This window comes from Lissotriton helveticus, chromosome 1_2, assembly GCF_964261635.1.
Source record: "Lissotriton helveticus chromosome 1_2, aLisHel1.1, whole genome shotgun sequence".
NCBI classification, from domain to species: domain Eukaryota; kingdom Metazoa; phylum Chordata; class Amphibia; order Caudata; family Salamandridae; genus Lissotriton; species Lissotriton helveticus.
Window position 1 is genome coordinate 98,047,722 of NC_136058.1, and position 27,926 is coordinate 98,075,647.

The 27,926-nt window shown below is 43.6% G+C and overlaps 1 protein-coding gene across 7 annotated transcripts in view; it reads left to right on the plus strand.

Annotated features, from left to right (window-relative positions):
• Nucleotides 1-27,926, plus strand: part of ITGB3BP (integrin subunit beta 3 binding protein) — a 277,373-nt gene that overhangs the window by 65,685 nt on the left and 183,762 nt on the right. For 4 of the 7 annotated variants that reach the window (XM_078669225.1, XM_078669232.1, XM_078669217.1 and 1 more), the window contains exon 2: nt 21,944-21,986. The exons of the other annotated variants lie outside the window; for them this stretch is intronic. In XM_078669225.1, coding sequence (XP_078525351.1) covers nt 21,944-21,986 — 43 coding nt within the window. The remainder of the gene's footprint in view (nt 1-21,943; nt 21,987-27,926) is intronic. 7 annotated transcript variants of the gene reach the window in all.

A 27,926-nucleotide genomic window follows, 5' to 3' on the forward strand; every position in this document is an offset into this window, starting at 1 on the left:
ATTGCACTTCAACCGCGCATTCGCCAACCAGTGAAACACAGAGGACAAACAGTGCTGTGCCGCCACAACAGAGTTGTCGCCCTTCCTCCAGGAAAACAAAAGCTGTGTGTCATCCGCGTAGGCCATCACTTTGGCCCCAGTGACTCCACAAGATAAACCAGCGGAGTCACATAGATGTTAAAAAGGAGAGGGCTGAGTGATGACCCCTGCGGTACGCCAGTTGTCAGCTGCATAGGCAGAGAAGCACAAGGAGGGAGCCAAACCTGCTGCAACCTGTTTTCCAAAAAGGACCTGATCCAACACAACGCCGATCCAGAAATACCAATTTCCACTAGGCGATCAAGGAGCAAATGAGGCACCGTGTCGAATGCCGCAGAGAGATCAAGCATAACCAAGGCTGCTCTCACGCCGGCATCCAGACACTCCCGGATCGCCTCTGTCACCTCCAACAGTGCTGACTCCATACTATAGGATGCGCGGAAACCAGATTGTGCTGGATGAAGCAAGCCAGACGCCTCTACATAGTGGGTGAGCTGAGACGTGACAACCTTCTCGCAGACTTTGGCCAGACTTGGCAAGAGTGAGATGGACGATAGTTTTCAGGAAGCAGAGGGTCAAGTGATTGCTTCTTAAGGAGGGGGAGAATCAATGTCTGCTTCCACGACAGTGGAACACATGCCTCGCGGAGCGATTTGTTGACCATTCGATTTACCTCAGAATAGCGTCTGCCACTTTGGACAGAAGGCTAGCCGCACATGGGTTGTTGGGTGAACCAGATTTAAGTGCCTTAAGAAATCTGAGACTGCTAAGCAGATCAACAGGTCTAAATGCAGAAAAGATGGAAACTGTTTCTATCCCTTGCTTCACCGGCGAGGCGGCAATAGACTTCCTGGATGTGGTCGAAAAAGTATCCAGTATGCCGACTATTTTGTCCCTAAAACATTTCGCCAATTTTCCCCTCTATGATTGATTAGAATATTTTTCTGGGTTTGCTATTACTCTTGGAATTTTCGTTTCAGATGCAGATGTTAAATTGGCTTGAAGTGGACTATTGTGTTGCTGGTGGTTGATCAGCTGCTTCGCCGGTGAAAGTAGTTCCCCTGTTAGATTCAGTTCCTCTGGTGGATTGGACATGTTGGTTCGATTGCAGTTTTGTGTTGGGCTCAGGTTTTGAGGCTTTTTCTTGGCGTTCACAAAGAAAGAGGAAGGACTAAGGTCATATTGATATATATATAGATATATATATAGATCTATCTATCTATCATATATATATATATATATATATATATATATATATGTCATTCCAAATGCCCAAAAGCTTTGCAGGACGCACTCAGCAGCCAGCCTTCCTTTCGGCGTACCTGTGACAGCTGGTCCCACACCCGGATTGTTTTTCATATGCCTTACGCGTTTCGAGACTTCGTGTCTCTCATCAGAGGCAGCTTCCACAATTGAGTTTGTAAGATGTTCCTTTTAATTGTTCACATTCATGCGTCACAAAAATGTTCACGCCCACTCAGGTTGCGTATATCATGAAATTTGCATGCTGGTAATTGTAGTCCAGAGGAACACCGCATTATTTTACCTTTAGTAGGTTCCTACTCACATTGTGTTGATAAAAGCTTGTGTTTCCTTAGTAGGATTCGGAGTGTTTTGGCCAGTAAATTTATGTCAGACTCGCTGCGCTGGTCAGGTTTGAACATGGTTTCAACTGCAGCCTCTTAAGGTCTCAAGATGGTGCGTCTTGCCACGACGAGGGCCGCCGTGTAATTTATGTCATTCCAAATGCCCAAAAGCTTTGCAGGACGCACTCAGCAGCCAGCCTTCCTTTCGGCGTACCTGTGACAGCTGGTCCCACACCCGGATTGTTTTTCATATGCCTTACGCGTTTCGAGACTTCGTGTCTCTCATCAGAGGCAGCTTCCACAATTGAGTTTGTAAGATGTTCCTTTTAATTGTTCACATTCATGCGTCACAAAAATGTTCACGCCCACTCAGGTTGCGTATATCATGAAATTTGCATGCTGGTAATTGTAGTCCAGAGGAACACCGCATTATTTTACCTTTAGTAGGTTCCTACTCACATTGTGTTGATAAAAGCTTGTGTTTCCTTAGTAGGATTCGGAGTGTTTTGGCCAGTAAATTTATGTCAGACTCGCTGCGCTGGTCAGGTTTGAACATGGTTTCAACTGCAGCCTCTTAAGGTCTCAAGATGGTGCGTCTTGCCACGACGAGGGCCGCCGTGTAATTTATGTCATTCCAAATGCCCAAAAGCTTTGCAGGACGCACTCAGCAGCCAGCCTTCCTTTCGGCGTACCTGTGACAGCTGGTCCCACACCCGGATTGTTTTTCATATGCCTTACGCGTTTCGAGACTTCGTGTCTCTCATCAGAGGCAGCTTCCACAATTGAGTTTGTAAGATGTTCCTTTTAATTGTTCACATTCATGCGTCACAAAAATGTTCACGCCCACTCAGGTTGCGTATATCATGAAATTTGCATGCTGGTAATTGTAGTCCAGAGGAACACCGCATTATTTTACCTTTAGTAGGTTCCTACTCACATTGTGTTGATAAAAGCTTGTGTTTCCTTAGTAGGATTCGGAGTGTTTTGGCCAGTAAATTTATGTCAGACTCGCTGCGCTGGTCAGGTTTGAACATGGTTTCAACTGCAGCCTCTTAAGGTCTCAAGATGGTGCGTCTTGCCACGACGAGGGCCGCCGTGTAATTTATGTCATTCCAAATGCCCAAAAGCTTTGCAGGACGCACTCAGCAGCCAGCCTTCCTTTCGGCGTACCTGTGACAGCTGGTCCCACACCCGGATTGTTTTTCATATGCCTTACGCGTTTCGAGACTTCGTGTCTCTCATCAGAGGCAGCTTCCACAATTGAGTTTGTAAGATGTTCCTTTTAATTGTTCACATTCATGCGTCACAAAAATGTTCACGCCCACTCAGGTTGCGTATATCATGAAATTTGCATGCTGGTAATTGTAGTCCAGAGGAACACCGCATTATTTTACCTAAAACATTTCGCCAATTTTCCCCTCTATGATTGATTAGAATATTTTTCTGGGTTTGCTATTACTCTTGGAATTTTCGTTTCAGATGCAGATGTTAAATTGGCTTGAAGTGGACTATTGTGTTGCTGGTGGTTGATCAGCTGCTTCGCCGGTGAAAGTAGTTCCCCTGTTAGATTCAGTTCCTCTGGTGGATTGGACATGTTGGTTCGATTGCAGTTTTGTGTTGGGCTCAGGTTCTGAGGCTTTTTCTTGGCGTTCACAAAGAAAGAGGAAGGACTAAGGTCATATTGATATATATATAGATATATATATAGATCTATCTATCTATATATATATATATATATATATATATATATATATAAGACTGGAGAGCCCACAGCTGAGACATCCTCTCTTGCTGACACTTTATTGGGTCTGTGCATGGCAGCATCAACTCTTTACCTAACTCGTTTTGGCGCGCATGCGCCTTGTTCACAGGTGAGTTTTGTGATGTCCAGTGGTCTGGTAGTTTGATTAAAAACCACTTTACCCAACATGCACCAATATTCAAAGTCTCGGAAAGTCCTCTGTATTCCACGGAGCATTTCGGGTTAATAAAATTCCCAGCTTGCCACACACAAGATATTTGCTCGATATATATATATATATATATATATATATATATATATATATATATATATATATATATATATATATATATATATATATATATATATATATATTTCTCCATACCATAAATAGGTCGTCAATGTACCTCAGGTATAATACAATGTTGTTGTTCATGATATCATTGTGTTGACCCATGAGGACCTGTTTCTCCCACAGCCCATGTGTAAAAATGCAAAACTGGGGGAGAAGCAGGCCCCCATGGCCACACCCCTTGTCTGTTGAAATACCTGGTTGTTAAACAAGAAATAATTCTGCTCCAAACACATCTGTATCATGCTTAAAATCATTCTGTTGTGATTATTTATTATTATTTATTATTTATATTATTATTTATATTATTTATATATATATATATATACAAAGCTCACGCCACAAAAAAAAAAACAATTCCAATCCTGGAAATGACGATGAGTGGACCCACGAATAGGTGTTGCTTTCAGTGCTTCTTTATTCAGTGCATAAATTTCGCCCAGCAGTCCATCATGACGCGTTTCGTTTCTACTCGAGGCTTGATCACATGACGTGTCATGGACAGTGAGGAGGGTTTATAAAGTGCAAAAAGTGCGCGTAAATTGCAGCTCATTGAGTTTGAATATTTTCCAATGGACATAGAAAAAATACTCAATTGATTTACAACATTTGATAGATATTAAAGACCTAGTGTCTAAAATCATTTTAAAATAATCAAATGTACACAAATATATATGTATATATATATATATACATATATATATATATATATATATATATATACACATTTACATCTTGAGATTTTGTTCTGTGTAATAAATAATTATCTATATACACAATATATACATAATGTTATATACTTCCAATAATTACAAATGCATACATATTTACAATTTCAAATGGATATTTCTATCAAATATTCAGGATATTCATAGGATATATATATATATATATATATATATATATATAAAAGCCAAGTCCTCAGCACTGCAAACATTCAGCCACAGTAACAGAAGACACGGACCCCAGGCTGCAGTCAGGTAGATTTTATTTTCCTCTCAGGCGACGCGTTTCGAGCAACTCGTGCTCTTGATCACACACCAGACACCTGGTCAGCATTTTTTTAAATACATTTTCTCTTTGCAGTGCTCCACCTCCAAAGTGAGTCACATGGTGCATGAACATAAATGAAATACTTCACGACACCCACCTTCCTTACCATAAACAAGTAGGAGAAAAGGAAAAAAGAAATACATAACTGCATGAATGCAATAAGCCAAAAATGTTCTCATAGGACACTTATTGTCCAATCCATCATATAAGGGTTAAAATATCAACTCCTACAGACCCAATTAGACCAACATCCCCATAATATAAACCTACTCTCTATTCAAATACAAAAATATATATATATATAATAAAAAATATATATATCTACATGTAATTCCTATATATACACAATTACATAACATATACACTATCTACAAATATGTACAATCGAAAAGTTGTTGACTATTGGTCTTTATCTATTGGATATAAGAGAACAAACACTATTTATCATAAATTGGCTTTTTTCGCAATTCCCCTATAGTCCATACTCAAACCATAAGTGATGATACATATATTTGTGATTACGACACTTAAAAAAACAACAAAGTACAAAGAAATCTTTGTGTTTGGTAAATGATGAAAAAGTGTGACTTTTTACTTTTTTTTGTAAATATATACATAATCGTTTGGAGAGAGTTTAACCGTATTATCAGATGATTGTCAGTTCATTATCTTGAACGATATATAATTCAATCGTTACTTCCCCATATGTACAACTTCTTGCCTTAGTTTTTCTTATATTCGATATAGTGATCTTGAATCCATACCGGCCCTTAAAGAATCAAAGAAAATAATAAATCCTGATCAGGATTTGTTTCATATTTTCTATATGGTTTACGTCATTATATACATGCTGCACACAATTCATAAAAGATGATGCAAATCTTCAGTTGTGTTGAGCCCATTCGGATATTTGCTATCCAGCTCCACTATGTACTCTGTCTCCCTTCTTCTCAGAAGTCCCTCTCTGTCACCTCCACGATTGAGAGGGGCCACTACATCTATCACAAAATAAGTCAACTGTGACAAATCATTATTATGTGTAGATTTGAAGTGGCGTGCCACGGGGTATGTATTGTCGTTGTTTACTATTGCACGCAAGTGTTGCAAAATCCTGACATGCACCTGTAGCTTAGTGCTGCCCACATATCGCAGACCACAGGTGCATGTCAGGACATAAATAGCAAACTCGCTGTGACAATTAAAATTGCCCCGAATGGCCTTCCTAGTAGGACAGAAAGGTGTGCTATAGTGAGTGGTGTTAACTCCAAATTTGCACGCCCTGCATGTGGAGCATTTAAAAAAACCTTTATATTTGAGCCAGGTGCTGCCACCACCTAACTCTGGGCTACTTTTCACTAGGCTGTTATGCATACTGTGTGATTTTTTGTAGGTTATCGTTGGAGTACCTTGTAGTATCTCACCATAAAAACCATCAGTCATCAAAATTGGTCAATGTCTTCTGACAATAGACCTGATTTGTTTTTCATGCTTGCTGTAGGTAAGAATTAAGCGAGGAGTATTGTTTTCTGGAGTGGGTTTTCGTGCATCAGATCTTAATAAAGATTCTCTCGTTTTGTCACGACTTCTCTTTAAAGCACTGTTTAAAACCTTATCACTGTACCCTCTGACTTTGAGTCTATTGATGGTATTCCTAGCTTCTTGTTCAAATATTTCTGGGGTACTGCTGATTCGCTTAACCCGCACTAACTCTCCATATGGGACATTATTAATCACATGCTTTGGGTGATTACTACTGGCGTGCAATATGCTGTTCCCAGCAGTCGGCTTACGGAAAAGAGAAGTAGATACAGTATTATTTTCAATTATCAGATGAACATCTAAAAAATCTGCTTGTACCTTACTGATGTTGGAGGTAAAGAAAAGATTTTCTTGGTTGTCATTAAGTGCATCAATAAAAACCTTTGCACTTGTCTCATCCCCCTCCCATATACAAAAAACATCATCTATAAACCGTTTCCAGTATTGCACATGTTGAAATCCTGGTGTGGTAGTGAGACCGCGCTCCTCCCACCAGCCCACGTGAAGACACGCGTAGCTGGGGGAGAAGCACGATCCCATCGCCACACCCCGCACCTGTCTCCATATATTCTTCGCAAACATGAAATAATTGTTATGCAAACACCAGTGTATTAATTCACACAACATCTTATTATGCGCATAGTATTCACACGACCGTAGACCAAGATAATGCTTGATTGCCTCCAAACCTTTTACGTGATCTATAGACGTATACAGTGACTCTATATCAAGAGTTATTAGACACCAATTTTCTTGCCATTCAATGGAGGATAATTTCATTAAAAAGTCCCCTGTGTCTTTAATATAACTTGGTAAGTTTTTCACAATGTCTTGTAAGAAAAAATCAATATAACTGGAAATGTTTTCTCCTACACTATTAATAGCCGCAATAATCGGACGGCCAGGTGTTGGAACTCTCTGTTTATGAATTTTTGGAATCAGGTATAGTATAGGTATCACTGGGTGCTCTACATTCAAAAAGTCATACTCAGTTTGTGAGATCAAATTATTTCTTTTGAACGACATCAGCATTTTTTTCACCTCATCCTTTGCCCTTTTGTATGCCATTCCATTTGATCTATCATAGCAAGAGGTGTCATTCAATTGTCTCATGGCCTCAGTAATGTATTCCTCCTTGTTCCACAACACAATATTGCCACCTTTGTCTGACTTATTGATCACCACTTCATGATTCTGACTTAGTTTTTTCATTAACATGTTATATTGGTTAATCTTGGCATTGTGTCTATAGGTTTGAGTCTGCACTGTGCGGTTTAATTTTTTAAGATCCTCAATGACACAGTCATGGTAGATGTCTACCGCATCTTTTGGCATTACAGGCAAAAACGTGCTTACCGGTTTAAATGGACTATCACCAGCTCCTTTTTGGCAGATGTCTACATTGTAAAGTTCACGTTGTGTGGATGGAACTTCCCCGGTGGTTGGTTCCCCCAAACCGCTGGAGTCCTCCAAATTACACAGGTTGAGAAGCAATCTCGCATCTCGTGCTGCTGGTACTGTGGTATTGCCAGTAGTTTTTGTCAATCGTTTGGTGGTTTTATCTTTTTCTTTTTCCTTTTCCTTGCTAGCCGGTTTCGATGCGAAGAATTTCCTCAGCTTCAATTTACGAATGAACTTGAAAACATCCGCTCTGGTGTTCGTATAATTAAAAGAACTCTCAGGGCAAAAATTCAGTCCTAAAGCTAAAAGCTGTTCTTCTGCCGTATATTTATTTATATATATATATATATATATATATATATATATATATATATATATATATATATATATATATATATATATATATATATCCTATGATTGAATAGGACATTGGTCGGCTGGGGCTCCTGGGATATGCATTTTAATGCTTTAAGTGTCCTTAATAGAATTCCAAATTCTTGACACGTTGGCTAGAATTATTTTTATCCTCTTTATAAGTAGGTGGTCTTGTCTTGAACAGACAATTACAGGAAATGCACCCACCGTTTCTAGCACTTCCTCACGCCATGCCTTTGCGGGAAAAAGCATCCAATTATGAACAGCTTTACCATCCTGACCTTTTCAAAATGTTATATGCTTTCCCATTAGCTACGTAATCTTATTCATTCACTGCCTTAAATTGTGCAGGTTTCAGTTGTGCTTTCATCTCAAACAAAACATGCCTTAAACAATAACGTTTAGTCACCCTACAGTATAATCTACGATCTTTGCATCTCCTGGAAATAGAGAAAAGACGAAGAATAAACAAAAGTATCATTGAGACTTTGCATCATTTGGTGGCTGCAATATAGCGAGAAACTCTGGGTATTTGGGGCAGGCCAGCTCTCTAAATTCAGAGGAGACGAATGGGGTCCAATTTGCATTAAATTCTAAAATCTGTGGGTTCCAACATCATAGTCTGCTTTTCATGCCTGTTAGGGCCCACATCCGATGCAGCAACGACCTATGTTTTTCAAGTTTGGTCGGTTCGCAGAGCGAGAGAATCGCTTGGGTGGCTGCACACAGAGAAAGTGCCATTAGTTTACCTTTAATGGTGTGTAATGGATAAATTAGTTGTTAGATGGCCCAACAAAACATATGCTGGAAAGCAAGCTATCTTTCTGTTCATTCTTTCATCTAGGCTACCTAGCACGTCTTGCCAATACTGGGTTAGTTTGGGGCAGTGCCACAGTGAGTGAGCGTCTATATGTTTTCCCAGCCTCTCCAATACAGTCGTTGTAGATTTACACACTCTTCACAACACAAATACGCAATTTGACACAATGCATCTTTACCTCAATATCTCAAAACACAATAATACAGTAAGTCAAGACAATACAACCTTTTGTCTATGTACCGGGACACAGGATGGAAATCAAACTCCCCTCAAAATGGAAGTAGTATATCAAGGCAGTACGCCATCACACTCACACCGAGCTAGGCTTTTGACCATGAATAAACTAACCTTGAATCAGTGTAGTTTACTTTTGTGCACACTCCACCATTCCTAATTAGTACTCATTTAGAACTAGGCTATTAAGGATCTCATAACTTATTATTTTGTATTAATATTATTTTTATTATTAAAGTTGTCGATACAGCATATAACAGGATCAACACAACAGCTCACATCAAATAGTACAGTTGAACGTCTCATATTCGTTAGTCATCTCATGTTTGCTCACCCCCCTCCCTATTCATAAGTGATGGAATGGAATCTGCAAGAGGCATTGACCTTGGTGGGCCACTCCCCTGGGCCGAAGGGGAGGTGCAGATGTTACCCCTATTTGCGTTCTGTTTTCCCCATTCCTTATCCCACTTCTTGTTGCACCCTCTATTCATGTAGACCTCCTTTTCTGCGAACATGCACCAGTCAATATCTCGCTCCCACTTTTCCTGAGTCTGTGGCTCGGCACACCCCATTTACGGGCAATGTTGTGCTTAGCTATTATAAAGCCAGTGGCTACCAAGAGTTGGTCCATACGAGTCATGTCAGTGGCCTCCCATACATTGAGCAGACATAATTTGGGCGACAGGATCAGAGCAACACCACACACTGACGACGACCGCATTTACTATATTCCAGTATGTCTCGATAGTTGGACATTCCCAGAGTGTGTGGTAAAATGTACCAATCTCCATACATCTTCTACATTCTGCATCGCTGCTTCTACCCATCCTGGCCAATGATCTACACGAAATATATGCTCAATGGAGAACTTTTAGTTGAATTAGCCTCAGACGTGATGAATCAGCAACTTCTCGCAGGGAGGATAATGCATCGTGCCAATCCTCGTCCCCTAGTTCTACCAGATCCGTCTGCCAGCGTTCATATAGGCGCTTTAACAGATCAGGAAAATTGTTAGTTATCTTCCTATAAGTGAGTGATATTATCCTGCGATCTACATGCTCCGTGAGCAGCCTATCTTCCAGCGGGGGGCCTCCGGTATTTCACCTTCTTCCCGGAGCACCGCCTACAAGGCGTGTCGTATTTGCAGGTATCTAAAGGCTTCATTTGGGGACAGCTCATATTCTTTTTGTAGGTCAGCAAATGTAACTATTTTCCCTTTTTTAACCAGGTCACCAACTTGTGGTAATCCAGTGGTAGCCCATTTACCAAACCCCTGGCATCTGCTTAGTTTGCCCAATATTTCTGAATGCCATAGTGGCATTTTTGCGTCACTTTATTATACTAGCCTAATTGTTTTGTAGTAGTGTGCCATAGGGCTATTGTGGGGGCTGTTGGGCAGTAAGGTGCTGCTTGTAAGGCTTTGTGTATAACGCTTCACTAAATCCCCCTCTATTCATCAGCCACTTATCCATACGACAAGCTGGATCCTGCTTTGCTCCAAATATCCATTTGTTGATGATCGACAGGTGTGCTGCCCATTAATAAATTTGGGATGTCTGGCAAGGCTATCCCTCCATTGTACCATCCCAGGACCAGCTTGAGATGCGGGGCAGCTTCCCATCCCAGAGCAGTGTTCTGACTTCCCCGTCTATTGATTGGAAATAGGTTTCAGTTACGCTGAATGGGATATTTTGCAGTGTATACAGGAGCCGGGGAGAGGAGTTGGCCTAAAGGCTAGAGCGGCCGACGCCGAAATCTGGGGAACTGGGTTAGAGTCTCTGCAATGATGCTGAACATCCTGTGATTCTGGGCAAATATATGTCCTCATATAATGCAACTGGTGCTATGTAAAGCGCTCTGATACCCGATTTGGGTCAAGTTCGCGCTATATTAAACTCTGTTTAACCTCTTCGATGCGTCGGATGGCCCTCGCCCATCCAACGTCGCGGTGGGCGTGTGCGTCGGACGGCCAGGGTCGTCTGTGCACGCGTCATTTTTTTCATTCCGCTGCGGCGAAGCGGTTAAAAAAACAAACCATAATCAGGCTCCGTGAAAAACCATGCCTCACCCTTGGACCCCACTCTAAGTTTTGCAGGAAACAACATTGCATAGGTCAGTGCTTTATCTCTAAGGGCTATTTTGACTTCGAGAAAACTTCTTCGCTCTCTTTGTACCTTCATAGTGAAGTCCGGGAAAAATGTGATGATATTATTGTCCATCTTGAGAGGAGGGGCACAACGACCAGTTTACAGAATCTCATCCCTGTCTCGGAAATTAAAAACACGTGCTAGTATTGGCCTGGGTTGTTGTCCGGGTTTGGGTTGTCCCCCTGGTGCTCGATGTGCCCTTTCGATGCAGAGATATTTGGAGAGATTTTTGGGCTGCAAACGCTGAGTGATTAAGTCCTCCACAAATAAATCGCCGGCATGGCCCTCTGCTCTTTCAGGAACTTCAAGTATTCTAACATTGTTCCTTTGGCCCTGCCTTCATAGTCATCTAATTGATCTGTGAGGGCCTTGCTGGTAGTTTGCAGGTCGTGGATCTGTTTTTCGAGGGCGTTAGTGTTCGTGGCGAGCCTCTACTTCTTTCACACATTCATCCATTTTCCTGAAATCGGCACGGATAAGTGATATCTCAGTAGAGACTGAGTCTATGCGGGATACAAGTGACGTGCGCACAGCGGTAACAGCCACTAGTATGTTTGCTCGGCGGGCGTGCTTTGTGTTTCTTGCACTGTGTCGGATTGAGCACTCATTCCCTTGTGGGTCTTTAGCCACGTGAATATATCCAGCTTAAGTTGGTGCGAGCAATGGCTTCCCTTGCTTCCAGACATGGGAGAGCAGATGGGGATGTGGTCGGGCCATGTTTCTATCCATAGGGAAGGGGGCCAGGGGTATCACCACCACCTGCTTAGGAGAACAATCCCACCAGCCTGTTGGCTTACCCCACTGGACTCACCTCCTCAACTATGCAGTCAACAGTATTTTATCCCTTTGCGTAGCATTAATCACAACAGGATTAGGTACAGGGATGCCTCAGGTCGCAAGTAATGATATGTCCTGCTGGTCAATAACTGGACACCACCACTGCCACTCACTACCTTGTGTAGGGAGCTTCTTGCTGGCACCCCTTCTCAATATACTGTGCAGCCCTCACATGATTTCACTCACCTGGTGGTCAGTACCGAGCCGACCGGCCCGCCAGGGCAGCGCCAGTTGATGGCAATTATAGGCAATATGCAGCGATCAATAGTATCCAGAGTCCTCCACCACTGGAAGCAACCTCGATCTGGATCGATATGTTAAAGCTCTATGATCAAATATGTGACCGTTCTAGATTGTGACTCAAGTCCTCGGCCGCACATCTCAACAGTGATTTCAGCCTGCAACGTTTAACAGGCACGAACCAACAGCCTTCAGCCAGATCTCTACCACTACCACTTCGTGCTGAGCTGCTCCCCTCGGCCGATCATCCTCACCGGCACACTGTCCGCTGCCCATGCAGGCTGCAAGCCCCAAGGGGTCAGGGTAGATAATAGCCTCACTTTCCAGGGCTGCCGGCAATGCCACCTAGTTCAGTTCTGGTCAAATGGCGGCTCTCCAGTCCGTCTCATCTGAGCACGCACTCCCTTTCAGACTGGGTCCTGGCCGCTAGATCCCATCAGCGGCCGCTCCTTGCGATGAGCTATAGTCACTCGCCACAACGGTTGCTGGCCACCCCCGCTCTTGATTCTGGGCCACTCCTCTTGGCCACGTGAGTACATAAGACAGCGACTCACCGCTGCGCACGGGTCACGAGTCTCGGCGGGTCCCCTGATCAGCGGCAGCTGAGGCAATCAGCGACTTCGGTCCGAGCCAATTTGGGACTCTCTGACACAGATTTATGTACGGATTTCCTGGGGTATTCGGTGATCGGAGCCACGTTAGTGTGTGGCCATTCTCTCCGGCAGTTCCATAACTTATTTATAAGCATCCGCACTAACTTTAAATCTTCCACAGGCACTTTTATTTAACTCTTTATCCAAAATCCAAACATCTTCACATAAAATACAAAGTTAACACTGAAACAAAATCAACAATAGTTAATAGTGTACCATGATCAACAGATCATAACGTACTGCCCTTGAAACAATACAATAGCATAATATGGACACAATCACCAAAACACCTGCTCCAAACACATCACACAAAACCCTATTAGCACTCACAGAATCAACCTTCTGGACAGCAGCTACAGGTACTCTGGCAATACTCAACATCTCCTGGATTCTCCAACTCCTTAACAACCCAAAAATGTACACTAATTAAGTAATTAGCCCATTGTACCGGCCACCTAAAACTCTTGTGTTAATTAAGAAATTAAATGGTCGGTAGGCATGAATGGGACTATCTGATTCTCTCATTGCCTTAATCTAAATCTATTATGAAACCTGCAAATGACAAGGTTCTAAAATTAATAACATTAAGAGGTTTATTCAAAAGTAGTATAATTACAGAAAGCGAAAATTGTTACTTAATAAATCCAGTGAATTAGGAAGTAAACTGACATAAGGTCTGTTTCCAACGAAAACCCCACAGAGTTCCCAGAGCAATACGTCCCAAGGCAAAGTCTCACAGCAAAAATCTCTAAACAGAGCTCAACTGGCTCATATCCAAATGGCACATTCTTTTATAGTGTTTCAGAGACCCAAGGTGCATGCATTCATAGGATGACAATTCGTAGAAAGGTTGAATTGCAAATATTTAATTAATCAGCACTAATAAATCTATTAGTTGATGCAACATAACTAGAAACTCCTACATCGTAAAGCGTCTTCTGGGTTAAAGATGTACATATTTAATTAAGGAGATGAAATGATTGCTGATCAGCCTAGAACAACTAAAGCCAGCAAATAGAAAGGAAGCAAATGTTAGTTACAAAACACAAAGCCAATGGTAAGCAATGGACGGAATGCATTCCTAGGGAAGCTTTAAGGATGATGCTAATATGTATTTGCAATCAGACAGCTGTGCTGTCTAATAGACGTCAACCTAAAAGCTAATTGATCTAAAATACAACCTTTCTTTAATTAATTCTCTGTTTTAATCACGTTAGAGAACCCCCTATCTCTGCCCAACAAACCTTTGCTCCAAGTTAATGAGTGCAAGGCAATTATTTGTTTCTATGAAGTCAGTGGCATTTCCAGTAGTACCAATTTTCCCCCAAAGATCCATCCGCCTGATCAATCACAATAAAAAAAATATCGATAAATACTGTGAGAAGTTGGCCTGATATGCAGTGCTCACTATTCTAGTGAACACTATGTATCAGTCCAAACAACCCTTATTGATGTTTGGTTGTAAGTCAACCTTATAGACCAGCTATCCTAGTAGCATGGATACGAGCAGTCTAAGGCTAAGACTCTAGAGGGCGTGTTAAGCCAGCTGTTTTACCATCACATTACCCCTTGAACACCAAGTGAAAGGACACCACACAAGTTGTTATCAAAAATAAAGTATATTTATTTATAACAGGACTACCCTGGCTCTTTATGAGACAGGGAGCTAAGCACACAACCAAACTCTTACGAAAATACTAAAAGTCGCACAATTTACACAAATGCCCGAGGGGCACGAAAAACCATATACACCAGAAGTGGAATGCGAAGTTACTAGCAGGTAAGTAATACTTTTCTAGACTGTAGAAACGCTAGGCCTACAATGCTGAACCCTTGGATTAGAAGCAGGAGGCCTAGGGACGCCGTGTGCAGAGTGGGAACTCTCACGCGTAATGCGGGAACAAGTCTATGGATACTAGTATTTGCAAAGTTACTGTTCTCGGGCGAACCCGACTAGGTGGGTCGAAAACAAGGGTGGATCCGAACACTTAGGGTGTTGGACTATGCTGGAGCACCGGAGTACTCAGTTTACCTAGCCCAGGGGCTGCGGCTGCATAGGGTTCAAGTTGCGTCGGAAACCCTCGTTGAAGATCCAGGAGCCTGAAGAAAGAAGTTGCTGGCAGGCGGCCAGTGAAGAAGTTCGTGGTGATCCAAGCCTGGATCAGGGAAGAAGAAAACCTGTAAGCAGAGGGGACCAAGTTCTGAATCACTAGCCAGTGATTTAGGTGGGCACCAGGATGGCACCGGACGAAGTCACCTCGACCAGGTGAGTGGGCGCTGCTGGGCTCTGCAGTCTCTCGGACCAGGAGGCGTTGTCGGCGACCAGGATGGAGGTGCGAGCTGTCCCACGAAGGTCTCTGCTGTCGACGTCGCTGGACCCAGGATTGGGGCAACAAGTCTTGGCAAATGCAACCCCACGCGGTGGACTTAAAATGGAGTCTGGAGTGGACCAGGAGGGTCCAGGGTGCTCCTCTTTTGGAGGGGAGCAAGGGCTAGTCTGGAGCAACCAGACCAGCGGTGTTTGTCGTCGTGAAGCGTCGTAAGAGGGCCACTAGCCAACGGGCAAGTGACCTGGACAACGCGGTGAGCAGCAAAGAGCAGAAGGGCCCCACGCAGATCTCGTGGATGCAGGGGGGCTGAACTTCGGTGCTGGAGCCGCTCAGGGTCGGGGCTTCTCTTACCCCAAAGCACTCAGTCGAGGGTCACTCGGTGGTCGTGCTGGACAAGCGTCGTGCAGTCTTTAAAGATGGCCGGTCCCTCGAGGTCTCGTCACACCCACGGATCACAGCTGGGCTGATGATGCAGGTTGAGGTCAGAGGTGCCAGGGAAGCCGGTTCTTTGTCGTGCTGGGCCGTCTTGATCCGGAGGAGAGACTTACAGCAGACCGCGATGCTTGGTTGGTGCCTGCTGCTGCAGGGTGACTACTCCTTAGTCACAAGGGAGAAATCTTGAGAAGAGTCTTGAGGTCCTTTCGGGGAAAGTTGGTTCAGGATTCAAAGATGATCTGATTTGGAAGGGGGCCAGTTTCTACCTTTATCCTGCAAAAAGGGGCTGGCACGCGACTAAGTCCTGCCCTATGGGTGGGACTAGGAGGGGGGGGGTTACACCCCTCTCCTTTGGCGGGCTTTCCCCAGATCAGGGGCTGGAGTGCCCCTGGAACTGGTTCAAGCCGGCCTATGCACAGTGAGCACCGGGGTGCCACTTGCAGTCACCTTCCTCTAAAGCCCTGCCTACCTAGGATACACAAAATCCTGTCTGGGACGGTGCTGGCACCGCCCCTGGCAGGAAACCCTTTGTTCTTGCCTCCTGTGCTGGGAGGACTCCCAGCAGCAGGAGGGCAGACTTGTGTCTCGGTGGCAGCATCCATCTTGTGGAGCTGAGGCTATGTCTGACTTTAACCGGGGTTACAGGTTACATACATGTCGTGTCCCTCTAGAAGGGTGGAATGCTAACCCCGTCGCCAGAATTGGCGAGGGGTTAGTATTCCAATTCGTATGACACCTTACTCGACATGTTTTGATAATGTTATACCAAAGTTAGCATATGACCGCGAGGTACATAATGCACTTAAGAGTATATGGTATAGCGTTATCATGGAACAGCTATTAGGACTTGGTTCCGCAAGCTGCAAACGGGCTCAGCTCATGCCAGAGCACCATTTCACATTATTCCATGCACTCTGCCTTCAGGATTGTTAAGGCCTGCCATAGGAGTGACTGATAGGAATATATGTGTCCATTTTAGGTTTAGATATAGGAATACTATATCTAAAGCAAAGGGTGATTACACCACCTTGCCCCAGCTGTCAAGCAGCCAGTTGTGTCTGATTTAGTTAGTCAACCCAGGGGTGGCATAATGCATGCTGCAGCCCCTGGGAGACTTCTGGGTACACCTCAGCCCTGGGTACAGGGACTTGGAGAAGGGCCCAGTGCCAATTCAGTACCTGAGTACAATTTGGAATAGAGAGAACAGCTAGGCTGTGGGTCTGATTAGCAGGCCCACAGCCAGGGAAAGTCGTAAATCAGTGAAGCAAAAAGCAAAAATCTGGGTGATCATAGGATTGCAGACCCTACTCTCCTACAAATACAGTGCATGATTTTTTAATTTTTTTAATATATTTATTGAGATTTGACTGCAGACAAGCTATATTGTCCATTGTAGCCTCCAATCACACTAAAGCCTTATTGCTTACAGGGTATAACGTTCTACTCCTGCCCTTTCTTGATGCTTTTCATGGATGCTCTTTGCAAAAAGCTTGCCACCTGAGTCCAACAATGCAATCTGTCTATAGTTTTGAGGGCTATTCTTTAAGCCTTTCTTGTTTAATGGGAGAATTATACTTTCTGTCCACGATGAAGGCAAATTTCATGATTGATATCCGAGGGAAAACACAGTTGCTAAACTCTTACTCCACACTTAAGGATTAGACTTTTAAGATGTTTAACAGGAATCTGATCTGGTCCCATTGCATCAGATTATCTTTAAGTGCATATGTACTTTTCAATTTGATCAGCTGTTAGGGTGAGAATTTTTACCTCAAGTAACTCTGGACATGATAGTTAAACTGATTTGCTCCTTGTCCTGAATTTGATTTGTAAAGGTTGCAGATTTACACTTACCACACTTCATGCAGTATAGCAACAGCAGATGATTTTGCTTGTGTCTGACATTGCTTTTCTATGATCTTTTAAAAAGCTCTTGTATTCTTTTCTGCAGAATCAATTCAACTCCCAAGACCAGGTACAATCCAATTTTCCAGTTCTCATATTTTTGAGACATTTCCAGGGCAGGATGCTGCAGAAGCAACAACTTATAGCCAATACCCAAGCGCTGCAACCATGGAAATATAGGAAGCTTGTAATATCTCTTCCTGAAGAGCTGGCAACAACTCATTTAATGAAATAATGGCTCTAAAGTTCCAGATGGCGGTCCATTTTTTGGTGATCTGCCAGTGGGTTCCAAATGATGGACTGTTGTAAGGAATTTGACTGACCCAACTAGAGGGATCAAAATGGTTTTTGAAGTTTAGCCGTTTATAGGCTGATGAGGAAGATGCCACTCCTAGTTGGAAAAAGAAGGATTTCAAGGGTACACTCCATACCTTCTTCTCCATCAAAGGCCATCCATTGCACTGCAGCCTCCAACACTTAACCTTTGACCTCACTTTGCCCTGTTACAATTAATTCTTTCCCCCTTCATAATAAATCACAGGCTCTCAACTGGAAAAATAAACATTTTCAAAATGCATCAAAATTCTCTCGAACATTAATATGCAATGGGAAGTATTAGGTTTTTGTTGTTTTTAATTAAAAAGCAGCCTTTGCACGGTTAATAGAAAGGGTGGGACTCTAATCTTTGTATTACTATAATGGATTTCAGTTGGTGAAAATTAGACGATTACCAAATTGGCGCAGCCAAATAAAACTTGTAAGTGATTCGATAGTAAAACTAAATGGAGGAAGCTGAAGGTAGAGTGTGAATTTGGGTCGAACCCACATGGCCAGACATGGAACATGTTCTTCCTCTGCACTCACAAATCTTGAAGAACTATTGGTGACAAGGCATGGGGTGAAAGGAATCAAGGTAGTGTTCAGCTGATTTATTGTGATAGCTCAAGTTTTGGCAGTCAAAATTAAATTCTGAAGTACATCCCTTTCTAGAGGGTATGGCAGAACATGTGCGCCTCGGTTGCTTTAGATACAAAAGCACGGAGAGCATGAACTTGTAGTTAAATGGGTGGTTTAAATGCCCACATTATTGCGACTGACCTTCATTGGCCTGGTGTGATATGGCAGTAGACCAATACATATTTGTTTGAACTCATGGTCACAGGTTCGAATCCTGGCAGGTCCACTCATCCTTTCTTTTGCAGAGATCGATAGAATGAGAACCGTTGAGTAACAAACATGCCAGCCCCAACAGACCCAAGGTTGAACCTGTGCTTTACAAATACACATATTCTGCGTGGATCAGATACAGGCAGTGCTTGTGTGATCTCAGCAGTAGAACTGCAGTAATCCTATCATGTCCAACTTTACATGGAGTCTAGCATTTGTCACTCTACACAAGGTGCTAACAAGGCATGCACATTCTGTAAATTTGACCTCCACAGTAGCAGTTTCCTAAAGAATTGTGTACTACAACTTCAGGGAGTTTCCGGTGTTGTGTATTCCCAAGATTACATTCAGTCTTCGACTGCACTGAGAGAAACAATAAAGCTCAGTAGTTCGTGTTAGACGTTTTGCACAGCTTTGGTCTGAATCAGATGAACGAGAAATTTAGTTTTTTCCTAATTTAATGGGTGATCCTAGGACATTATTCCTAAATGTGAAGTAAAAAAAATTGTTTTAGCATCTATTAAGAGTTTAGCAATTACCAATGTATAGAGAACTGGTGTACAGGGGCTATGCAACTTTGTGTGCAGTTCTGCACATTTCAAGAAGCAACTTTGGATTTTAACTGAGGTCCTGTTTAATATGAAAGTGTTGCATGAGTTAAGTTTGTCTCTGGCACTTTACCTGAAGTAGTAAAGACTGCCCTTGAATTGGAAGTATTGATCTTCATAGTGCCAGTAAAGAGCAATGGCCAATATCCTTCAGGAACTTAGCTCTGCGTAGGCTGCTCACAACCTCTTCTTGTTTCTTCTTGGTCCTAAGAAGAATCCTGTGATTTCAGCATTGCTGGAGTATTGCATTAGACAGGAAGAGCACGACTGCAGACTGCCTTTGCAGACTTTGTCTAGAGTATTCAGAGAGGAAGTCGGGCAATGGTTCAGATGGATAAATGGAGTACGTCTGCAGGATTTTAGCTCTGACCCTTGAGGCTCACTGTCAGTGTAGATGGAATGTATCATTTGGTGGTGGTTACTGCCTGATACGAAGGATTGTTTGAAGAAGTGTTCGCCTAGTTTCAGGAATGTGAGAGATATGCTCAAATATTCTCCTCAAGATCTTTCCTTCGTGAGAGCGTCTAATAAGGGAAGTAACCTGTATAATCTCATTTAGGCCCTCATTCCATGAGCCACAGGGCTCCTAATGTGGTAATACCACACCTGCAAATCCTGATACTGTGGATGCAGTAATTTCTGGTTGGAGTATTACCGCAGTATTTACAATTTTGCCCTTTAGAAATGGGAAAATAGGTGCAAGAATATACATTTTCAATCCTATTTCTGTATTTTTTTCTTAATCCAGTGCACTGTTCCCTGTGGTGACTTCACCAGAATTGTCCTGCTGAAAGGTTCGGGGCTGCGGGCAGAGTAGGAATGTGGTGTTTCTGGATTAAAATCATCCAGCGTCCGATACGGAGGTCCCAAGTGTCACAGACCTCTGACAAATCCGGTCCACAAAGAACACTTAAATGTTTCTTTTACCTGGAGGAAGATCATTTTTCCACATGGGCACATTGCAAATTTGTTTATAAACTTCTGGCAGTCATTTCTTGTATGTAAAATAGTTCTGCTTAGGGTTTTCCCGACTCAATAGCTACTAATAATGGGTGCAACATACATCTTGGACAGTGAGTACATTTTTGACAGAGGTATGGCATCAAGCGCTGCAACCATGTAGACACAAGCTAGATGGCTTGTGGCGAGGTTTAATAAAGCTTTTAACAAATGTATAGAATCGACTGCTGCAGCGTATGCCATTGCTGATGCACAACGCTACATGGTTTTGGCCAACAACTGTTTACACCCTTAAATTATAGATAAGAAAGGTGTGTTCTGAGCCTAAATTATGTTGGCAAACATCTCTGCTTTTTGTGGAATCCTCCCTCAACCTAAGCACTAATATTTGTGTGTACTCTAGTGTATGCTTAGTTCTTTTCCATTGTACTTGGTAATTTGTTCATTATTGTACAAGATGAAGTCTCTCCTTTGATGTCCATTAGAATTTTACATGAGACCCTATTGCTGTTGGACAATTCATGAATATAATCTTTGAGTTTCCACTTTGCTTGCTGGTCTGAAATAATTCATTCTTGCTCCTGCCTCTCCTGTACCCTTTTAACAATTGTTTTACATGTTTCGGTCACGCCTTCTAGACCGCGCTCGCACCGTCTGCTGCTAGGCATATTGTGGCATACCAAGAACATAGAGAGGCTTGGAGCCTGCCCGTTACTCATCATGTTTGGGTTTCCTTGTCACCCTTATTTGCCTGCTTCTTATTCATATGCCACCTTGTCAATCTTGTGTTTGCCACGCCCATGGAGCACTGCCTCTTCATATTCTTTGATTGTCTGGCATCCTTGCTTCTGGTTGCTTTTCAATTTTTAAGCACTGTTTTCTTCTTTTGTGTGAAGTGCTGTATCGGAGTGCATGTGTTTTTTGAGCCACCTCCCTCGCGTATGTCTCTCCTCCTATGTGTTGCTTTCTGCTCCCTGACAGCTTCTCCCCACACCCTACCCTCTTGCACTCGCCCATGTGCTTCTCACCATTGCTCCCCCCCACCTTTGCCCTCTGTGTGGCTTTCCCCCAAACCCTGTATTGCTGTTGCCCCCCCAACTCGGATCCGTAACTAAAAATAATATTCAAATAAAGCTTCTGCATAATCTTGTACACAGGCATGTGTGGCCCAGATGCCTATGAAATGACGAGGTCATCATTTTGTAGGCATATGCACCTACAAAAGGACATGGGTTTGTTTTTTTATCTTGTAACTTTACTCCTGCTGCACATCATTACTGATGATGTGCGGCATGGCTAAAAAACATTGGTAAAGCCAATAGATCACACAGATGAGACCTACTGGCTTTGCCAATGCTTGGTATTGTTGGGATGGTATGTAAACAAAACAATGAATTCACCTTTATTCTGTGAAGCTGCCATATTTTACGATGTCACCCCTACATGTAAAATGGAACTGTAGTTATGTTGTGCAATAAAGACATTAATGCTTGGTCTAATCATTTCAAATTGTTCACGCAGGGTCAAAAGATCACTGAAGTTGGACGATGCTGCAAAATCCAGCGTAAGTGTTCTTTCATTCCTCCTCTTGGGAGATCGCGCATTACAAGTCAGCCCTACACGCCGGTAGATGAGGCGCAGGGGAGCTTGAAGTGATTAAGAAATGTAGGGAGACCTTCCAAAGCTGCTGTTGTGCTGCAAAGACCCGTGAGCAGGCTATGAGGTGTCGGGGTGCAGAGTTAAAGAAGGTTCTCATCTTCTGCCACAACAGAGAGAAGTCATTTTTCCGGCCTCGAGTGGTCTTGTGAATAGAATGAGTTACACCGGAGAAGACGATCTTCTTAAAATGAGCCCAGCAATTGCAAGAGTAATGGTCCTGTGTGCGGCATCACAAGAAAAAAAAATAGGTTATTACAGCAATTCCACCGTCTGCACATTATGAAATGCAAAACCGAACAGAAACCCTTTGGAGGGATTCTCGCATCAAGAAGCAATAATTGTTTTACTGCAGCTAATCGGAAAAGATTATACAATAAAATAGCGACAACGTCATAAATTTCACCGCACTTATCACAATAGAAGATAAAATGCCAGGGATGCTGTTATTTCTGTAGACGCCATCACATTAGGATGCTTAAGCCAAATGCATCATGACAAGATGCCAAACGCATCCTGACATAGAAGTTTATTGTTATCTTGTGCTAATGGCGGGTGTCGCGTCAGGACCGAGTGCTGTGGCGTTTATGACCAGAATTGGTTGTCAGAAAAGGGAGTCCTAAAGTAGGCAGATGAACGAGTGGCTTTTAAATTCCGGGGCCGCTTTGCTGTGCCGCTACCGGGGTAGATGTGTTTTTTATGGTCGTTAATGGGTTCATAAGTCTCGCTGCTGTTCGCTAAACGTGCTTCCTGTAATTTTGAAAATTTGTTGGCTGCTCTCTCGTGTAAACAAAGTGGCAATTTACCAAAGAGGCAGTAAAAAGAAAATACATTGGTTCACAATTTTATTACGATGCCGATCCTTTGGAATGTTGTGTGTCTGCTTCGGATCGGGCGTCTGGCTGGGGTGTTGTCCTCGCGGAGAAGCGATGCAGGCACACGGTTAGCCCCGGCCTCAGAAGACGTGTCAGTGTGCACTGGACCAAGACGCTGGCCTGGTGAGTGATGCGCTTACGTCATCACCACCTGACGACTCAGGTGGTGGTCACAGTCCAGCTCGGTAGGAAAGAAGGGTTCCTCATTACTAGTAGTGCTGTTTTTTTCTGGCCACCCAAAAAAAGAAAAGGCTAATTTTAAGCAGATTGCACATTTGGTCAATACAAAAATGTTTTTGAAAACCTTTAGGTCCTGGGGGATGGGGAGGTTCCTGTGGCGGCATATGGTTCTGCATGTGCTTAAACCTTTTTTTCCTAAGTGTGGTACATTTCCCTTCATATTGTGCATAAATTCTGTATTTAATAAAATGGGTGCACCCATTGTATGTATTTGTGTAGAATGGCTTCTCGCCATTTTAGCTAATGCTACGCATTTATTGTGTATGCATGTAGGTGTTTTTTAATGTAGTTCTGACCCTAAGTTGAATTGCTGATTGTCCTAGCCAGCTGTGAAGGAGAGTTCCCTTTGCTAAAGACAACGGAGAAGAATATTAGTCATTCTCTCTTCTCTTACTGTTTATTAATCATAGCACCACAACAACAAAAAACTGCAACTCTCAATATTCTGTAGACCCCACAGAAAACGACATAACACACATACCTACTATGAAATGATAAATATTCTTGATGCATTCAGAGGTAGAGTGTCAGTTCATGGGTGAAGTAGAAGTCCAAAAACCCACCAGGAGCCACATTACATCCTCTTGGACTCTGTCATTCCTAGTCCAGAGATCTATGTCCACTGTAGCCCGAGGCTTTGATGGAGGCCAAATCCACTCGTCAGATCAATGCCGGATTTGGTGCTCCAAAGGAAATCATAAATACCTATCAGTAATCGGGTGTGGAGGCTCTATTATGCATGTTAAAAGTGGACTAATTACAGACATTGCCTCATGATCAGCAGGTTTACAATAAAGGGCTTTAAAAGTAGAAACCCTTGACCAATCTGCGACCTTCAGGATGTCCTCCAATGTAGCCCTGCCCAAAATGCCTTGGGTGCCATGGCACTCAGTGCACCGAAAGTGGAAGTGTCTACCCCTGCTCTCACCATCACCAGCTTAACCCATGTAATTAAAGTCGTGGGAGTAACAAGATGAAAAGTCTTCCACAAAGCTATGAGTAACTGAGGCGCAGCAATTTGCACCCCTTGAGTCACTCAATATATGGGTGAAGGCATCCTGCCACATAGAATATTGTAATCTTTCGGATGTTTACAGATATGACAGGACTTTTGCATGCTACTTCAGTTTACATCGAAGTCTCACAAGACGCCAGCACTGTAGAGGCTTACAAGTCAGGATGGGGCTTCTCGTGTGGCTGGTATCTGAAAAGCAGTTTGGATACCGTTTCGGCAGGTGCTGTAGGGTTATCCAACTTTTTGGCATCTCTAGCAGCAGGGTGAAAGTCCTATCAGACCATTAATCAAACCAATCAATCGATCAAACATTTGTAGAGCGCACTACTCGCCCGCAAGGATCTCAAGCCGCTAAGGGTGGAGCAGGGGGGAAACTGCTACTGTTCGAACAGCCAGGTCTTGAGAAATCTCTTGAAGGTCAGCTGGTCCAGTGTCTGTCGCAGGTGGATGAGGAGGGTGTTCCATGTCTTGGCGGTGAGGTGGGAAAAAGATCTGCCGCCGAAGATAGTTTGTGGATGCGTTGGACAGTGGCGAGGGAGAGGTCAACGGAGCACAGCTGGCGATTGGGAGTGTAGAAGGTGAGTCGTTTGTTGAGGTATGTTGACTCGGCATCGTGAAGTGCTTTGTGAGCGTGGGTGAGGAGTTTGAAGGTGATCCTCTTGTTGACGGGGAGCCAGTGCAGGTCTCTCAGGTGGGCAGTGATGTGGCTGTGGCGTGGGATGTGACTGTGGCGTGGGATGTTGAGGATGAGGCATGCAGAGGCGTTCTGTATTCGTTGGAGTCTTTTCTGGAGTTTGGCCGTGATTCCCGCACAGAGGGCGTTGCCATAGTCTAGCCTGCTGGTGACGGGGGCCTGGGTGACCGTCCTTCTGGTTTCGGTGGGGATCCATCTGTATATCTTGCAAAGCATGTGGAGGGTGTTGAAGCAGGATGAGGAGGCAGCGTTGACTTGCTGGTGTACATTGACCGTGATGAGTCCAGGATGAACCCCAGGTTGCATGCGTGGTCGATGGGTGTCAGTGCAGCTCCTAGCGAGGTCGGCCACCAGGAGTTGTCCCAGGCAGACGGGGTGGGGCCGAGGATGAGGACCTCCGTCTTGTTCGAGTTCAGCTTCAGACGGCTGTTCTTCATCCATTCGGCAACGGCCTTCATTCCTTTGTGGAAGTTGGTCTTTGCGGGGTCCTTGGTGATGGAGAGGATCAGCTGGGTGTCGTCGGCGTATGAGACGATGTTGAGGTCGTGCGATCAGACAATGTTGGCGAGCGGTGTCATGTAGATGTTGAAAAGGGTCGGGCTGAGGGATGATCCTTGGGGTACGCCGCAGGTGATCTTGGTAGCTTCGGCTCGGAATGATGGGAGGTGGACTCTCTGGGTTCTGTCGGTGAGGAAGGAGGTGATCCAGTCCAGGGCTTTGTCGTGGATCCCCGCGTTGTGGAAGCGTGTGCGTAGGGTGTGGTGGCAGACTGTGTCGAAGACGGCCGAGAGGTCTAGGAGGATGAGGGCTGCGGTTTTGCCGTTGTCCAGCAGGGTCCTGATGTTGTCGGTGGCTGCAATGAGGGCGGTTTTGGTGCTGTGGTTGTTGCAGAATTCGTATTGGGATGAGTCCAGGATGTTCCCTTCAAGGAAGCGGGTAAGTTGTCTGTTGACAATCTTCTCGATGTCTTTCGCCGGAAACGGGAGCAGGTATATGGGCCAGACGTTCTTGAGGCTCATTGGTTCTGCCATGCGTTTCTGGAGTAGGGTGTTGATCTCGGTGGGTTTCCAGCCCTCTGGGCTTGAGTAGGGCATTGATCTCCAGATGTTTCGCTTTTTTCTGGACCCTAGTTTTGCTTATATTAGGACTGCATGGTCATACCTACATTCAGTGCAACGGTGTAGGTGGTCTGGCAATTAAACTGAATTGGTTTCACCCAACTGATCTATTTAGCTTTCCTCTAAGTCTATAGTGCTGGCACAGAAAGTGAACAAAGGCATGGGAGTTAAATGTTCCATGTGGGATGCAGCGTGTATTTACCCCACACACTAATATGGAACAAATATAGCTACTAGCAGTACCACTGTGCCCTGGATGGGATGCAGTTTAAAGGTATCTCAGTAACACATGGTAAGGATAAGTTGCTTCTCCATTTAGGGAGATCGATTTTTATGTATTAAGTTACCCCTTCAAGTCTGCCTTGTAAGCCCACAACTGTGTAACTGCAACAAATGATGGACGGAATGCTGAATGATTCAAACATTCTCCCCCAGTCAAGAGATCTGGGTTAAATCCATCGTTTTTTTGCCCACTACGCCACCCCAGTTAGGAACCAGCCATATGCAAATCAGTCTTGACCCTGTGCCTCATGGGAACAGTCGAGACCGAACTGCCAAGCCAGGTCCTCCCTGGACTGGAAACAAGCATCCTGGGACCGGTTTCAGGGTATGTCACCCTTCATCAGCCAGGCTGGGTCCAAACTGGAATGGCATGGTGAACAAAAAAACAGTGGATTTAGGACCAGATCTCTGTTCTGGGTTGAATGTATGACATTGTTCTGCATTCTGTCCATCATTTGTGTGTGTATATATATATATCTGTGATTGTTGTAGACCACACAATTCTGTTACACTCGTTTGCTGGAAAAATAAAATAAAAGAACATTTGGTCGGAAGTCCTGAAGAGTCCTCAATCATCTTTCTTTGAGGCTTCATGGTGGGCTGAGTTAATGAAGCCGCTGTGGAATGGATAAAGCATATTCATCGTACTGGTGACTGATATTATTACCCAAATGAGAGATTATTGTAAATACACAACCACTGTATACATGTAAATAATAAAAAAAGCTGAACTGTGGGTTGTGAACTTTACATTGAATATGAAGTCTTTTTAAACATGGCAAGTTATCGGCAACCTTTTGTTTGAACCCTTCAATAGGTGAACAAAAATCACAGCCCTGTTTGTGGTACTTCTAGCAGGCTATTTCATTCGGTTTCCTTATCCCCAGTGGGGCACCTAGTGGACCTCATGGTTTATCATGCGATAAGTCTTTGTTTTAACTCGGAGAGTGTCTCGAAATGCCTCTCCCAGAGTGTGCCCGCTTACCCAGTTCTCAATAATTATCTTTAAGGAGTCTCTAAATCTGTTTCAGCCCAGTGTATCATTGAGTCTGTCCATTTCAGCATGTTAGGGCCTTGCAAAGTCTCATTTAATGGTGAGATCAACATTTTGATAATGTGAGTGGAGGAGCAAGTTTAAAAATGTACTTTAGGTTACCTGAGCCTGAACTGGCTCAAAATCAGTTCTGCTTTTCATCACACTTCCAGAGCGGTAATACACATCCTTCACTGGTAGAGTTAATGACCTGACCCAGAAGAAAATGGGCTGTCTCTGAATAGTATTCACTCCTGTCCACTTAGCAGGGATTGGCTATCTGAGTGTGGACAGAAACAGTTGGCAGAACAAAATACCTCCAGTCAAAAGAGGTACTGATATGGCTATCTCCTTTTCAATCTTAGGACAGCCTTAGACAGGGTCCACTCACATTAGGGGAGAGAACCAATTTGGCACCTGTCGTGTAGGTGGAGAGCTCATCTAAAGAGCTGAAGACAGATCTGCCTTGTAGCAAGCCGAGTCTGCCATTTTGACGCATAGACTCCTGGGTAATTTTACAGCAAAAATGAAGTGCTGTAAAAGGAGGTTGAGAAGTGAGAAAAGATTGGATTGGGTGACAGAATTTCTCAT